Source organism: Ranitomeya variabilis, chromosome 5 (genome assembly GCF_051348905.1).
Source record: "Ranitomeya variabilis isolate aRanVar5 chromosome 5, aRanVar5.hap1, whole genome shotgun sequence".
In the NCBI taxonomy this organism is placed as follows: domain Eukaryota; kingdom Metazoa; phylum Chordata; class Amphibia; order Anura; family Dendrobatidae; genus Ranitomeya; species Ranitomeya variabilis.
The window spans coordinates 286,759,777-286,776,582 of NC_135236.1; the positions used below are offsets into that span (position 1 = coordinate 286,759,777).

General features: G+C 42.1%; 1 protein-coding gene across 2 annotated transcripts in view; it reads right to left on the minus strand.

The window, feature by feature from the left end:
* Nucleotides 1-16,806, minus strand: part of LOC143775827 (uncharacterized) — a 161,980-nt gene that overhangs the window by 107,750 nt on the left and 37,424 nt on the right. The window contains exons 4-8 of one of the 2 annotated variants that reach the window (XM_077264424.1): nucleotides 10,477-10,585; nucleotides 9,276-9,392; nucleotides 8,756-8,817; nucleotides 2,443-2,589; nucleotides 2,115-2,300 (exon numbers count right to left, since the gene is read on the minus strand). In XM_077264424.1, coding sequence (XP_077120539.1) covers nucleotides 2,115-2,300; nucleotides 2,443-2,589; nucleotides 8,756-8,817; nucleotides 9,276-9,392; nucleotides 10,477-10,585 — 621 coding nt within the window. The remainder of the gene's footprint in view (nucleotides 1-2,114; nucleotides 2,301-2,442; nucleotides 2,590-8,755; nucleotides 8,818-9,275; nucleotides 9,393-10,476; nucleotides 10,586-16,806) is intronic. The other variant, XM_077264425.1, reaches the window with a different exon arrangement.

Here is a 16,806-nt window from a genome sequence, read left to right on the forward strand (position 1 = left end):
GTTTGGTCATACAAAAAGGCGTTATGCATGGTGGCAAAAAAACACAGCATTCCAAGAAAAACACTTGCTACCCACAGTAAAATTTGGTGGAGGTTTCATCATGCTTTGGGGCGGTGTGGCCAATGCCGGCATCGGGAATCTTGTTAAAGTTGAGGGACGCATGGATTCCTCTCAGTATCCGCAGATTCTTGACAATAATGTTCATGAATCAGTGACAAAGTTGAACTTACGCAGGGGATGGATCTTTCAGCAAGACAATGATCCAAAACACCAATCCAAATCTACTCAGGCATTCATGCAGAGGAACATTTACACTGTTCTGGAATGGCCATCCCAGTCACCAGACCTGAATATCATTGAACATCTGTGGGATCATTTGAAGAGGGCTGTCCATGCTCAGCGACCATCAAACTTAACTGAACTGGAATTGTTTTGTAAAGAGGAATGGTCAAAAATACCTTCATCCAGGAACTCATTAAAAGCTACAGGAAGCGCCTAGAGGCTGTTATTTTTGCAAAAGGAGGATCTACTAAATATTAATGTCACTTTTCTGGTGAGGTGCCCATACTTATGCACCTGTCAAATTTTGTTTGAATGCAGATTGCGCACTCTGTTAGTACAATAAACCTCATTTCAAGGTAGAAACATTACTTTGTCCAACAGTTATTAGATATATGAAACTGAAATAGCTGTTGCAAAAAAAAAAAAAAAAAAACAATTTTTATAAAACATTAAGCTTAAGATTCATAGGGGTGCCCAAACTTTTTCATGTAACTGTGTCTATTGGGCGGCAAAAAGGGCCAAACTGTGGCCCGGAGGAAGAAATCTTGGCTTCCCGGGTCTAGAAGTCAACTGGAGAGGTATCAGAGGCCTCCAATGGCAGCAGGTGTTCCAAGAGTTAGTTGACATCTCAAGGAGGGCTAAACACCCGGTGATAATAGTGATACACATTGGTGGCAATGATCTTGGCAAGCGCAAAATTGATGATCTTTATAAATGGATGACAGACATCGAACATTTTAGCTGTATATTCACGAATATGGTATTGGTGTGGTCACAGATAATACCACGGGCAGTCTGGCATGGTGCAAGAAACGAAAAAGCCATAGAGCGGACAAGTAAAAAAATTCAACGCACGGATGGCAAAATTCGTGAGGGGGAAACGTCACCACAAGCTGAAAGGGGATAACAGCATTATTACGACCGGATGGAGTCCACCTTACGGACATCGGCCTCGATATTTTTTTGTCCGGCTTGCAGGATGGAGTTGAACAGGCCCTAATGTTGATTGGTGGTGGTCGGAGTCTTGTGTAGGCCATACACAGGTCCTCCGTGGCGGATGAAGTGGAGGAGGGCAAAGGTTTTGTAACCGCTCGTTGGCCAAATCGCCTGTCGATCACGGACAGGATCTCTGCGACGAGCCGTCCATTACGAAATGCAATTGCCTTTCTCTGCTCAAGTAATTAATAAAAACTGACCGACCTGACTGAACCCACTCAGTCTTGTCTGTGTTTCATTAAGGGATTGGTGGGATGGGGGAAGGAACTGTTTAAGACACGCAGGTCTCCACAGTTCGTGTGTGTCCCTTTCACTATCTGAGAATAACCCTCCTTCAACCTCCACCACACCCAATAGCACCTCAAATACTGGCTGGTGACTAGCTCATGCAACATTTATCTATCCCCCACTCTCTCAAGAGGGCTGGACCATAATTGTAAATAAGCCCCTGTACTTTGTCTCCCCCCCACCTCATTGTAGATTGTAAGCTCTCGCAAGCAGGGCCGTCTTATTTTGCTTTAATTATTGCATCATTTTTAATGTTGTTACTTATGACTTGTGTATGAACTGTTAAACTGTAAAGCGTTGCAGAATATTATGGCGCTATAAAAAGATTATTTTCATGTAATAATGGTTCTTTGGACTGTTCACTCATCTCTCGTTCTGTTGAGTGCGTGATACCGGATTAAGACCCAGTGAAACCCCCAGCATATGAAAACGTAATAGTAATACTCAGAACATTGCTAAGAAGTAAAAAATAAATACAACAACAAAAAAAAACAAAACAGCAAAATATGCTTAGAGTCTTTACAGGGTATACCTCGCTCATATTGTACCTGGTTTTCTTTGTGTATGTGCACATGCTCTGGAGGCATTAAAAGCACAGTTGATAAAACCCTGCCATTCATCTTCGACACAGGGATGAAAAACACTGAGAGCCAGGATATTAAACAGGCAAACCCATGGACTACTGCAAGCACAGGATATCCCACAAATAACCAAATGTAAGTGCTGAGACGCATCTGGAGAGAAAAAAAAAAAAAGATAAAGTAAAAAAAAAACAACAACAAAAACATGCACACAACAAGGTAAAAAAAAAAAAAAAAAAGTCTTCAACATAGCAAGAGCTGTAAATACAATTCCAATTGACAGTAATAGATTTACCCAGTAGTTGACCTCACAGCCGTGGGAATTTGCATGTAGTCTCTCCCTTTTTTCAATAAGGAGAGTCTTCTCCAACTCATCAACCTCTGGTATAGCCTCACACTTTGAGAACCTCACAAGGCATTTTCTATTGTGCAGTCTACCACTCTAGAACAGACACCAATTGCATTACAAAAAATGTACCAACATTTAAAGAGTTTTTCACGACTGGATAATCCCTGCTTATTCACTTTTTTTAATCAAATAGATTTTTATTGATTTATAAAATGCAATAAACATTTAACAATAACACATGTGTTTTTCATTTCCCCCCCCCCAGCATTAACCCCCTTTACCCATCCCACCCCCCTTCATCCCTATCCCTCCCCACTTTCCCACTTAGACAGCTCACGTCCTTCTTTTAACATGTCTTGTAGCATTACATACTTTAGTATAATATAATGTCCTTCACTATGAATTTATATACCATTATTTTATGGCCAAACCTCCTCAGGCCTATTTTCCCTTAATCTCCTCCTAACCCAATTCCAACCAAGGTGTCCACAATTTGTCATAGAGAACCATTTTCCCTCTTTTCTGATATACTCCCTTTTCTAAGGCTATGACCTTACCCGCATACTTGATGTATTCTCCCCTCGAGGGAGGCTCCTCTTTCATCCAGTTTCTTGCTATGACCTTCCGAGCCATGTATAACAGTCTAGCGATTGCCATTTTCAATGTGTTATCTACAATTATCTCATCCACATATCCCAGCACACACACCACTGGTTCCCTTGAAATTACACATCTATACGTCCCTTCTACTGAGAACAACTAACCAAAAAACAGTCAACCTCGGACACGACCAGAGCATCTGGAACATTCCAGGATTAGCATTCCTACACCTAGGGCATTCTGAATCGGGTCTCAACCCAGCTCTATATAGGACATCCGGAGACCTATATACTCTGTGTATAACAAAGCTGAGAAAGTGTATACGGCTCATTCATTGATAGCTTCGGTACCCATTCTAACACAGATTCCCATGTTTCATCCTCCAAGCGACCCAACTCTTTCCCATTTAGCCCTCGCCCCAAACGGATATCCCAATCAGTATGGAGTAAGTCCTTATATAAGAAAGAGATAACACCCCTCGATGTTCCCGCACCGCAGATATATTCCAATACTATGTCACTTTGGATTTTGAGGCAATCCCCCCCCTATTCTGAGCCAAAAAGGCATGTCGAACTTGTGCATATTGATAACCCCCGGATGTCTCGAGGCCATACTCAGACTGCAGCTGGGAAAAGGACTTCAACTCCCGTCGCTCTAAAATCTGATAAACATATCGAATCCCTTTAGCCTGCCATCCTGATATACATCCCATTGCCAAAAATTCTGGTAAATTATTATTAAACTATAGTGGAGAAAACCTGGTAAGACAAGTGACCCCACGAATATGTTTGACTCTTCCCCCATATTTTATATATCAAAAGCAATGTTGGATATATTTTCCCAAGCATCCCAAGGGAGCCATCCTCAACACTCTACCGCCGGACTTCTTTTGGTAATCTTTTCTATTAAGAGTTGTACCCCGTTGGCGGACGTCACCTGCTCCCAGCCCTTTAACCCCTTCATGACCTTGGGATTTTCCAGTGTTTGTTTTTTGCTCCCCTTCTTCCCAGAGCCATAACTTTATTTTTCCCGTCAATATGGCCATGTGAGGGCTTATTTTTTGCAAAATAAGTTGTACTTTTGAATGACATAATTGGTTTTAGCATGTTGTGTACTAGAAAATGGGGAAAAAAATTCCAAGTGCGGTAAAATTGCAAAAAAAGGGGAATTCCACACTTGTTTTTTTGATTGGCTTTTTTACTAGATTCACTAAATGCTAAAACTGACCGGCCATTATGATTCTACAGGTGAGTACGAGTTCATAGACACCAAACATGGCTAGGTTCTCTTTTATCTAAGTGGTGAAAAAAAAAAAAATCCAAACTTTGCTAAAAAAAAAAATATAAAAATAAAAAAGAAATTGCGCCATATTCCAATACCCGTAGCATCTCCATTTTTCATGATCTGGGGTCGGGTGAGGGCTTATTTTTTGCGTGCTGAGCTGGCGTTTTTAATGATATCATTTTGGTGCAGATACGTTCATTTGATCGCCCGTTACTGCATTTTAATGCAATGTCGCGGCAACCAAAATACATAATTCTGGCGTTTCTAATTTTTTTCTAGCTGTGCCGTTTAGCGATCAGGTGAATCCTTTTTTCCAGGTCACCACCTGACAGCACCATGGAGGACGTCCTTCTTATCCATAGTGGGACAGGAAACCACGAGAGTTTAAAAGGACCCTCCCCCTTCCACCCTTCAGTGTTTTTCCTGTCCAACTGTGGATGGGAATGACGAGAGTTCCGTCTGTCCCGTGCAGAGAGTGAGGATTGGGGGACTCGGCCTCTTCCTTCCCACTACATGGACTCTGCGTAGCTGACACCTGAGTAATAGGGTCCCTCAGCAGCACCAGTGTAGCGCTGCTCCTGGGGGGGGGGGGGGGTCCTCGACCCGGGATGAGGCCCCAGATGCACCTGCTTTTTTCGCCCCTGCAAGGGGCTCCCTTCGCAAGTGGATCCGGTGAGGTTGTGGCTGCAGGCATCAAAGGACGCCGACCGGGAGGATCCGGGGAGCTCGGTGGCTTCTCAGCGAGTCACATCCGGTTCGCCGCTGCCACGCACGTCACTTCCGGGTCACGGCCGGCAGCATGGGGCTGCATGCTCTTCACTCCTACGCTCGGCGACGATAGGAGCTCCGGGACAGGTGGCACCGACAGCTCCAGGATAAAAAGGTATGTGTGGGCTATGGGGGTGCTTCAGGCAGTAGGTTTCCAGCCTAACCAGCAGCAGCAGTATGGATGAGGCAAAATCCGACACCCTGCAGGAGACCCAGGCACATGTGAGTCCCCACTTGGGTGTCTGCTCCCAATAGTCTTCAATAAAAAGGTACAGGCCATCAGCTATCTTTATGTTATCTATTTTAGGGGCTTTCCTCGTCTCGGGGGGGGGGGGGGGGGGGGTAAGAAGCCCGGCAAGTATAAGAAGTGCCCCATTTGTGCCATAAAACTTAAAGACTATTGGCAGAAATCGCTCTGCGAGTCCTGCACCAGCCGTATTGTGGGAGAAGAACAGGCTTCCTTAATGACGAGCATGAGAGCCATTGTTAGAGAGGAGGTGCAGGCTTCGATTTCTGTCTTATCGTTTCCCCAGCCTGTCCAGTCTGACCCCCAGGATCCTCCAAGATCTAAGAAAAGACAAAGTCGGATCTGTCATCCAAGGACAGCCCTTTTGAATCTGATATGGAAGAGGAGGAATTGAGTAAGGACCCTCCTCAAAAAAGGGAAAAAATATTTGTTCTCATCTAATGATATAGATGAGCTCCTGGTAGCGGTCAGACAAACTATGCAGATTGAGGAACCCTCAACCCCTCAATCAATTCAGGATGAGATGTTTGGGGGGCTACGTTCGCAAACATCGAAGGTCTTCCCTGTAAATGCCCACATTCGTTCAATGATTCTAGAAGAGTGGGAAGAGACATAAAAAAAAAAGGATATCCATTCCTAGAGACTTCAGACTTAGTCTTCCCTTTGACCATGAGGAGGTCAAAAATTGGGAAGATGTACCTAAAATTGACATCCCACTTGCAAAGGTGTCTAAGAGAACCGCCATACCATTTGAGGACTCCTCCAACTTAAAGGAGCCAATGGACCAAAAGGCGGATGGTCTCCTAAAAAGAGCATGGGAAAGCTCTGCAGCAGTAATCCGCACAAATATAGCGGCGACATCTGTGGCATGGGCAATGCATTTGTGGGTTGATGACTTGAAAGATCAGTTGTCAGCCAGAACCTCTAGAGATTCTATTATAAAAGCTATCCCTCTACTCAAACTAGCAATCGGGTTTCTTGCAGAGGCTACTGCAGAATCGGTTAGGTTTACAGCTAGGGGCCAGTCCTTACCAAACACAGCCTGAAGGGCTATATGGTTAAAAAACTGGTCGGGAGACGTTCATTCAAAAAATAAGTTGTGTTCCATTCCCTTTTTAGGAGACAGGGTCTTTGGCCCCATACTAGATCATATTCTGGAGAAAGCTTCTGATGAAAAGAAGGGTTTCCAGAGGAAAAACTTAAAAAGTTCTAACCCTTTCGCAGACCCTATTACAGTCAGAGATCAGACTATAGGGGTAAGGGAAAACAGGGGAGATGGAGCTACCAAAAAGGGGGAGTAAATAGAAACAGGAATAGGGATTCAGGTCCCTCAACCTCTAGGTAAGAGTTCCGAAGAAAATTACGCCACCGGATAAGGGGGCGGTTGCTGAACTTCCTAGGGGAGTGGGAAAGGATTACCACAAGTCCGTGGGTCCTCCAGATTATCTCCCAGGGGTACAAGATAGAATTCGACTCCCTTCCCCCAGAAAGATATTTTGTGTATTCAACGTCCATCTCTCTTCAGTCTCCCCAATGTGGTTAGACATACAGGATCTCCTCCAGACGGAAGCAATATGTCCCGTTTCTCCTCACCAAATATGAAGAGGTTATTACTCAGGTCTCTTCTCTATAGAGAAACCTTCGGGGGAATCCCGAACCATAATAAAGCTCAAGCTCAAGGAATCTCTAGGTCGGTGTCCCATGGATTCAGTCTGCAGCACTCACGGTGACTACGGACGCAAGCAACAAGGTTGGGGCGGTCAGGTCCTCGGAAGATACTACCAGGGACAATGGAATTCGGAAGACAGCAACAATTCCTCAAATCACAGGGAGTTACATGCAGTATGGAAAGTGGTGTGTTCAGCCCGAATCTTATTGAAGAAAAAACACCTAAAGATTCTATCGGACAACACGATGACGGTAGCTTTTCTTCGCCACCAGGGTGGTCCAAGTCATCCAAAACTACAGCATCTGGTAGATCAAATCTTCGCATGGGCGGAAAAGTCAGTGCTCTCGATTTTGGCAGTTCATCTAGAAGGCTCAAAGAACCAGATTGCGAATTTTCTGAGAAGAGAGAAGCCATCACCTACGGAGTGGGAACTAAACAGCAAAGTCTTCATTGCATTATGTTAACGCTGGGGAACACCAACGGTGGACCTATTCGCGACCAGATGAAACGTGAAGGTCGGAACCTTTTATTCACTTAACACTCAAGAGAGTCTGGCAGGAGTAGATGCCCTCTCAGTCATGGAGCAGGGGTCTGTTATATGCTTTCCCCCCTATGGCATTGATACCAAGAATCCTCAGAAAAATATACGAGGACAGAGCTCGAGTTATTTTGGTGGTCCCTTTCTGGCCCAAGAGGAGCTGGTTCCTTCTGCTAAAGAAGCTGTCGGTAGACAACCCTTACCATCTTCCGGAAATGAAAGACTTACTTTTCCAGGGTCCGATTCTTCCTCAAAACCCAGGGAATCTGCAGTTAGCAGCTTGGATCCTGAACGCCAGATCCTGAAAGCAAAAAGCCTATCGGAGGGAGTCATTTCCATCATTCAAGCAAGTAGGAAGCTGGGAAATTCGGCAATAGGGGTGGAGCCGCATATTCATCCTTGTAATGAGCGGTACCACGTGACCGCTCACATAGGACAAGCTGCGGCGCTGAGAAGTATAGCGGGAGCTGGGTGAGTATTTCAATGCAAGCGGGCGGGCGCACAGGGGGCGGGAGGCAGGAGGTGACCCCGAACTTTATTTTATTTTTTTTTAAACAAACAAAAATTTTTTAAAAAACCTTGATTTTTCATTCCCTCTCTCCAGCGAACGCTGCTGGGGAGAAGGAATGAATGCCAGCTTCAGCACCAAAAGCAGGGGACAGTGCTTAACTGTAACGCTGTCTCCTGCACAGTCCGTGTGGTCCTCAGTCGGCACACGGCTGCCGCACGTGTGCCACACTGATGTGCCGCGTGAGCACACGGACACGGATAACTCCAGTACCGATTTCTCCGGTACTGGAATTATCTGGACGTGTGAGACTGGCCTTATTCAGGGCAGAGGACAGGGAGAAGCCGCCGGGGACCCGCCTGTCCGACTAGTCTACAGTGACGTCTCTGTCCTCGGCAGCTTTTAAAGCATAATTCCCCCTGAAACACCACAGCGTTTGAGAGTCAAGCATACCTAGCTGATTTAATAGAGCCAGTATCTAATACAGACTACCCAATCCCTGGGGAGCATGTATCAGCTGTCAGGTTAACTTTAAAAGGGGTTAAAAAGACAAAAGTTGCCATACAAAAACTCTACATCGCTACAACATTCAAAAATAAACAATTCTACTGAAACTATACACACCATATTAATAGCTGCTCTTACCTGCCAAATGATCTTTCCAAATGGCCAAACAAAGAAAATTGCAAGCCTCCAACATAGCACACCTACATAAGAGTAACAGTCACATTTCTGAAATACCAGCAATTTTTTTATTACCTAATGGTCATTTTTTTCTGATTGTATAATTAACATGGGTTAACGTTTCAAAGTAACTTACTATAAATTTAATATTTAAAATGGCATTTGTTCTAAATTTTTTCACATTTTAAACATCATACTTATTGCAAACCAAGTTCAGATGACAAAACTGGATTGAGCTGCAGCAGATTTCCTATCCAGTATTTGACTGCAAGGCTTTTACAGATGAACATTTATTTTACTAGTTTTAATCTGTATAAACTGCACTCCCATTTACCCAACTACAAAAAAGCATGCATTTTAACTGCAATGTGTGAATAAACCCAAAGTATTACATACCCAACAATACCCAACAATTGGGAGCATATTTTCTGATGCTATTTATTCACAAGCGCAAAAGAATGAATTCTGTGGTCTAACATACCGTATGGGAATCCTACAATGGAGATAAACATCACAACTGAAATGATTAGATAAAACAGGCTGATCCACCATCCAAACAAGAGCAGATACAGAATATTCCCAAACGTTAGAGTGGAATCTGAAAGGGGAAAAAAAAAAAAAAAAACAACCACGATGATACAACAAAACTATATGTTTCCAAATTCCACACACATCTACTGTACAAAAAAAAAGCATAAACATATTTTGTATAGAAAAGAGGGAAGAAAAAAAAGTTTTAGATGCTCAGAAGTAGGAGATTTATGTTAATGATTTTGAGAGAATGCATCAAGCACCACTCGTCTTTGGGGACAAACTAAGCCTTTGCTCAGAAGTCATTACTTTTTACATGTTTTTTTAAACATGGATAAATAAAATTACAATGCTTCTCCTATAATTTGCAATTATAAACGTTGACAGTATACGGATGCCATCTATCAAAAGTCTGCTTTCCACGGATCCATAGACATAATTACAATTAAAGACTATCGTGAAACAGGTGTTCCTTGCACTACTCGCTTCACAGTTATCATGCAGAATAAACACCCTGCCAATCACCCAATGAATGAGCAAAAGGATTTTTCAGCAGGTAAAACCATCATAGCTCAGTAGTGCATGGTGCTGTGTAAACAGGACTCCCGTTACCTAGAACAGTGGCAGCTAATACAATCTATTGCAGATTGTTCAGTGCATATTGTTTAGCTCAGTCTGCCTGTGTAAACAGAGCATCGATCAGCAAATATTTCTGACCTGTGTAAACAAACCTATAAATGCGCCTGGTCACTACTTATCTTACTCCTACAATTAGCCAAGGAGTATTATTGAAGTGGCTTTTGAAAGAAAACCCATCACAAGATCAAAAAATTACAGCTGCAATCCTATGCTGCAATATCCGTATAATATGTGCCTCCTCCCCTTTCCAGGAGATATGGTATGATCAGACCATGTTCCTGTACAGTGAGAAAACCATTACACAAAAAAAAAAAATTGAACAAAAAAAAAAAAAAAAAAAAGACAGAACATCATATCATGGAACTCATTATTCCAAGATCTATTGATTAAAGTATACTATATTCATGGGGAAATCCTTTTAAAGTGTCTACTTCTTCTAAGTCACATCTGACAGCTCAGGGAACAAATTTATCCAGACTTCAAGAATCAAGTTAGTGTTAAAGTTCTCATACCAACTGAGGTTTTCACTACATTGAGTTCAGAGTACAGTTCTTTAACAATATCAGACCGATCCTCCCATCGTCTCTCGGTTACATGACTTTTCCATTTCTTGAAACCAAACTGAAATAGAAAAGAGTAATGAAATTAGTCAAGGTTTGAAAGAACTACTTAGATAAAAGGTAAAGTGGTTAAAATATGGCTTCTATAGATGGTCATACACTAGTTGCAGCACCAAGGAGAAGGGGGAAAAAAATGAAATATTTAATCTGCCACTTGGCGAGTGTACATGTTGTAAACATTCCGGGGCTGTCTGCACTGAACCTTACCCAACCCCTTCCTTGTGGAGTCAATGCAGGATATTGCTGGTGCCACTGCCATCACTATAGCTGTGCTTGGCCTTTTTTCAGAAAATATGAATGATCACACCAAAACGTTTTACTCCACTCATGGTTAGTGGTTGGGTGAAGCCATTTATTGTCAAACTGTTTTCTCTTTTTTAACCATAATGACAACCCAAAGCACCCAAATGACCCTGATCAAAAGTTTACATACTATGGTGATTTTGGCCTGAAAACATGCACAGAAGTCATCACAAATGGGTTTTAATGGCTACTAAAGGTAACATCCTCACTTGTGACCTGCTTGCTTGCAATCGGTGTGTGTGCGCATAAAAGCCGAGTGAGTTTGTGGGATCCAGAAAAACCCACAAACATCATCTGAAATACAGGACTCTCTGAAAACTAGTGTTGTGGCTGTCTCAATATGCACAATAAGGAGGCACTTGAAGAAAAATGGGCTCCATGGTCGAGTCGCCAGAAGAAAGCCATTACTGCACAAATGCAAAGTACCTCACCTACAATAAGACAGCACAGAGACAAGCCTCAAAACTTCTGGAACAAGGTAATTTGGAGTGATGACACCAAAATTGAACTTTTTGGCCATAACCATAAATATTACATTTGGAGAGAGGTCAAAAAGGCCTATGATGAGCTACAAAGGCACATGAAACTTGGTCAAAGTTGAAGGAAAGATGAATGCAGCTCGCCATCAGCAAATACTGGAGACATTTGCAATAATCAGCCCAGAAGCTGCGCATGGGACATACTTGGACGTTCCAACATGACAACGATCCAAAACACAAGGCCAAGTCGACCAGTCATTGGCTACAGCAGAACAAAGTGAAAGTTCTAGAGTGGCCATCTCAGTCTCCTAACCTTAATATCATTGAGCCATTCTGGGGACAACTGAAGTGTGCAGTTCATGCTAGACAGCCCATGAATTTAAAGGAACTGGAGGCTTTTTTGCCAAGAGTGGGTAGCTTTACCATCTGAGAAAATAAAGAACCTCATCCACAATTACCACAAAAGACTTCCAACTGTCATTGATGTTAGAAAGGACAATACACTGTATTAAGAAATGGGGAATGTGAACTTTTGATCAGGGTCATTTGGATGTTTTGGGTTGTCATTAGGATTTTAAAAGAAAACAGTTTGACAAATGGCTTCAACCAACCACTAACCATGAGCGTAGAAAAAGTTTTGGTGTTCTCAAAAGTTTACATACCCTGGCAGAATTTTTGCTTTCTTGGCCTTTTTTCAGAGAATATGAATGAGAACAACTAAAAAGGAAAGTGGAAGGGGTCGGGAAGCATTTAGTGAAGAGAGCCACAACATTAAAAGCACCACTCCAGTATTTTTTTTATTTTTTTGTAAATTGCACCGCTAGAGTGTTGCTTTAAAGGTTAGTCCCCTTCATCATTTTCCAGGGCCCTTCCCAGTGGTCTCCGCAAAAACTGACCTGCTGGCAGCTCCAGTGTGTTTCATGGAAGTGTGCGGAGGTAAATTTTTAATACAAGTCTATGAGAGCCTCATTCTGGCTCTCAGGCTTGGACAGAGCTTGTAACGTAGCTTCTGACTTCCGCGCTCAATAGACGGAGGTGTTGTCAAAAATGGGGAAGATGCCAGAGCGTGAGTATATGACCGGGGACTATGGGGCTTACATATAGATCCACTGCAGCACTGGAATTAAAAAACAAAAAAACACAAACAAAAAACAAAAAAAACACGCAACCAACAACAATGCTGGTGTGGTGCTTTACACCTTTGGAGACTGAGCAAAATTTAACAATTATGACCACTGTCACTTTGTGAGGTTATAACTCTGGAATACTTAAACGGATCCCACTGATTCGGAGAATGTTTTTTCGTGACATTTGTTGGGTATAACTTGCGTTTTTGGAAAAAACGGAAATTTAGCAAAACTTCACAATTTTAAAAAACTTAATTATGCCCTTAAAATCAGAACAATGTGTCACAAAATAGTTAATAAATAACACTTCCCACATGTCTACTTTACATCAGCACAATTTTGGATTTTTTTTTTTGATTTTTTTTGTTAGGGAGTTATAACTTAACCATCAATTTCTCAGCTAAATAAAATGTACACTTTTTTTTCTATTTAAGTGACACCAAAAAGTGACACCATTCTAAAAACTGCACCATTTAAGGTGCTCAACACCACATTCAAGAAGTTTATTAACCATTCATGTGCTTCACAGGATTTGCAGCAGTGTGGAAGTTATATAAAAAATAAATAAATTAAAAAAAGCGAAAGTTTAATTTTATTATTTTTTTTGTTTGTTGGTAAAACAAACTAAAAACGTTTTTTTTTTTGTAAAACAAATGTACTTTAGATCCAAAGTTTTTTCTATTTTCACAAAGGTAACAGGAGAAATTGGACGCCAAAATTTGTTGGGCAATTTCTCCTGAATACGCCAATACCTTGTTTGTTTGTGAGGGGGATCTACTGTTTGAGCGCATGGCAGGGCTCGGAAGGTAAGGAGTGACATTTTAATTTTCAATATAAAATCTGCTGGAATAATTAGATTTTATTTCGCATTTGTAAAGTCCCTGATGTGCCTAAACAGTGGAAACCTCTCCACAGGGGACCCCATTTGGAAACCACACACATCAAGGATTTTTATCAAGGAGTATTTCTGAACCCACAGGTAGGTTGCCATATTGAATATGACATCATTGGTGTTGAGCGCAAGTGCTCACTACTCCAGTTTGCATCGGGTGCCTGTATATGTACAGAATATCGCGGGTGCCTGATCCACATGTTTCACGGCTGAGGGACACCCCCCCCCCCCCCCCAAATGAAAAAAAAACACACCACGCAGCATGTGGAGATCTGGGATACTCCGTGCATACCCGAGCACCGGATGCAAAATTCAAGTAGCGAGCACTTGCGCTCAAAACTAGCCATCATATCGTCGTTCATTTTTTTTTTTTCTTGAAACTTGAGAGAAAAAAAAAAAAAACACAACAAAAAACACAATTCCAACCCCAACCCACCCCTAACTTTGCACCTTGGAGATTTTCTGACTGTGGGCACTGCAGCCTTATTCCTAATGAGGGAATAAGTACCCTTAGGCCGGGATCACACATGCGAGAAATACAGCAGAGTCTCGCATGTTAATACCCAGCATTGCCGCCGTCACTCAGAAGTGGAGCGTGCGGCCGCATAGCAATACATAATGATGAAATTATCACCTGTGCAATACTAAGGAAATACTGAAAACATGACCTGTTGGTGGCTCTTGAGGACCGGACTTTGGGAACACTGCCTTAGCAGATGGTCCTGATTATAGTGACCAAGTAAAAAAATAAATAAATAAATAAAACCATTCCCTTATGCCCTCAGCAGTCACTGTTTTAATGTGTATTGGCGGTCGCTAAGGCAATAAGGGAATTTTTTTTATTTATTTTTTTAATCTTGGTCACTATAATCAGGACCATCCGCTAAAGCAGTGTTCCCCAAGTCTGGTCCTCAAGAGCCACCAACAGGTCATGTTTTCAGTATTTCCGTCACCTGTGAAATACTAGGGAAATCCTGAAAACATGACCTGTTGGTGGCTCTTGAGGACCGAAAATGGGGAACACTGCGCTAAGGTATGCATTAAAGGCTTTATGCCCCACCTAACTAAATGCAGTTAAGGGTTTTGAGGTGTTAGAAAGAACAATTTACAGATTCCCTTTAACCCCTTCACCCCGAAGCCTGTTTTCACCTAAGTGAGAAGGGCCAATTTTTACAATTCTGACCACTGTCACTTTATGAGGTCATAACTCTGAAACGCTTCAACGGATCCTACTGATTCTGACATTGTTTTCTCGTGACATTGTACTTCATGATAGTGGTAAAACATCTTCGATATGACTTGCATTTATTTGTGAAAAAAAAACAGAAATTTGTCGAAAATTATGAAGATTTAGCAATTTTCAAATTTTTCGTTTTTATGCCCTTAAATTAGAGCGTTATATCACATAATAGAGTTCATGAACAACATTTCCCACATGTCTGCTTTACATCAGCACAATTTTGGAAACAATTTTTTTTTTGTTAGGGAGTTATAAGGGTTAAAAGTTGACCAGCGATTTCTCATTTTTGCAACAAAATTTGCAAAACCATTTTTTTTACGGACCACCTCACACTTGAAGTGACTTTGAGGGGTCTATATGACAGAAAATACCCAAAAGTGACACCATTCTAAAAACTGCACCCCTCAAGGTACTCAAAACCACATTCAAAAATTTTATTAACACTTCAGGTGCTTCACAGGAATTTTTGTAATGTAAAAAAAAAAAAAAAAGTTAAATGTTACATTTTTTTTAAACAAAATTTTTACTTCAGATCCAATTTGTTTTATCTTACCAAGGGTAACAGGAGAAATTGGACCACAAAAGTCATTGTACAATTTGTCCTGAGTACGCCGATACCCCACATGTTGGGGTAAACCAATGTTTGGGCACATGGCAGAGCTCGGAAGGGAAGGAGCGCCATTTGACTTTCCAATGCAAGATTTGCTGGAATTGAGATCGGAACCCATGTCGCGTTTGGAGAGCCCCTGACGTGCCTAAACAGTGGAAACCCCCACAAGTGACACCATTTTGGAAAGTAGACCCCCTAAGGAACTTCTCTAGATGTGTGGTGAGCACTTTGAATCTCCAAGTGCTTCACAGAAGTTTACAATGTAGAGCAGTAAAAAAAAAGTCATTAATTTTCACAAAAAATGATCTTTTCGCCCCCAATTTTTTATTTTCCCAAGAATAACAGGATAAATTGGACCCCAAAAGTTGTTGTGCAATTTGTCATGAGTACGCTGATACTTCATATATGGGGATAAACCACTGTTTGAGCGCATGGCAGAGCTCGGAAGGGAAGGAGCGCCGTTTGACTTTTGAATGCAAAATTGGCTGGAATTGAGATCGGAACCCATGTCGCGTTTGGAGAGCCACTGATGTGCCTGAACAGTAGAAACCCCCCACAAGTGACCCCCATTTTGGAAAGAAGACACCCTAAGGAACTTATCTAGATGTGTGGTGAGCACTTTTAACCCCCAATTGTTTCACTAAAGTTTAGAATGTAGCGCCGTGAAAATTAAAAAATCATTTTTTCTTTCCATAAAATGATGTTTCAGCCCGCAATTTTTTTTTCCCCCAAGGGTAACAGGAGAAATTGGACCACAAAAGTTATTGTCCAATTTGTCCTGAGTAAGCCGATACCCCATACATGGGGGGAAACCACTGTTTGGGCGCACGGCAGAGCTCGGAAGGGAAGGAGCGCCGTTTGAAATGCAGACTTAAATGGATTGGTCTGCAGGCGTCATGTTGCATTTGCAGAGTCCCTGATGTACCTAAACAATAGAAACCCCCCACAAGTGACCCCATATTGGAAACTAGACCCCCCAAGGAACTTATCTAGATGTGTTGTGAGAACTTTGAACCAACAAGTGTTTCACTACAGTTTATGACGGAGAGCCGTGAAAATAAAAAATATTTTTTTTCCACAAAAATGATATATTAGCACCAACATTTTTTTTTCCCCAAGGGTAACAGAAGAAATTGGACCACAAAAGTTGTTGTCCAATTTGTGCTGAGTACGCCGATACCCCGTATATGGGGGGGAACCACTGTTTGGCGCACGGCAGAGCTCGGAAGGGAAGGAGCACTGTTTTACTTGTTCAAAGCAGAATTGGCTGGAATTGAGATCGGACGCCATGTCGCGTTTGGAGAGCCCCTGATGTGCCTAAACAGTGGAAACCCCCCCAATTCTAACTGAAACCCTAACCCCAACCCTAAACCTAGCCCTAACCCCAACCCTAACCCTAGCCTTAACCCCAGCCCTAACGGGAAAATGGAAATAAATACATTTAAAATTTTATTATTTTTCCCCTAACTAAGGGGGTGATGAAGGGGGGTTTGATTCACTTTTATAGCGTTTTTTGGCAGATTTTTATGATTGGCAGCCGTCACACACTAAAAGATGCTTTTTATTGGAAA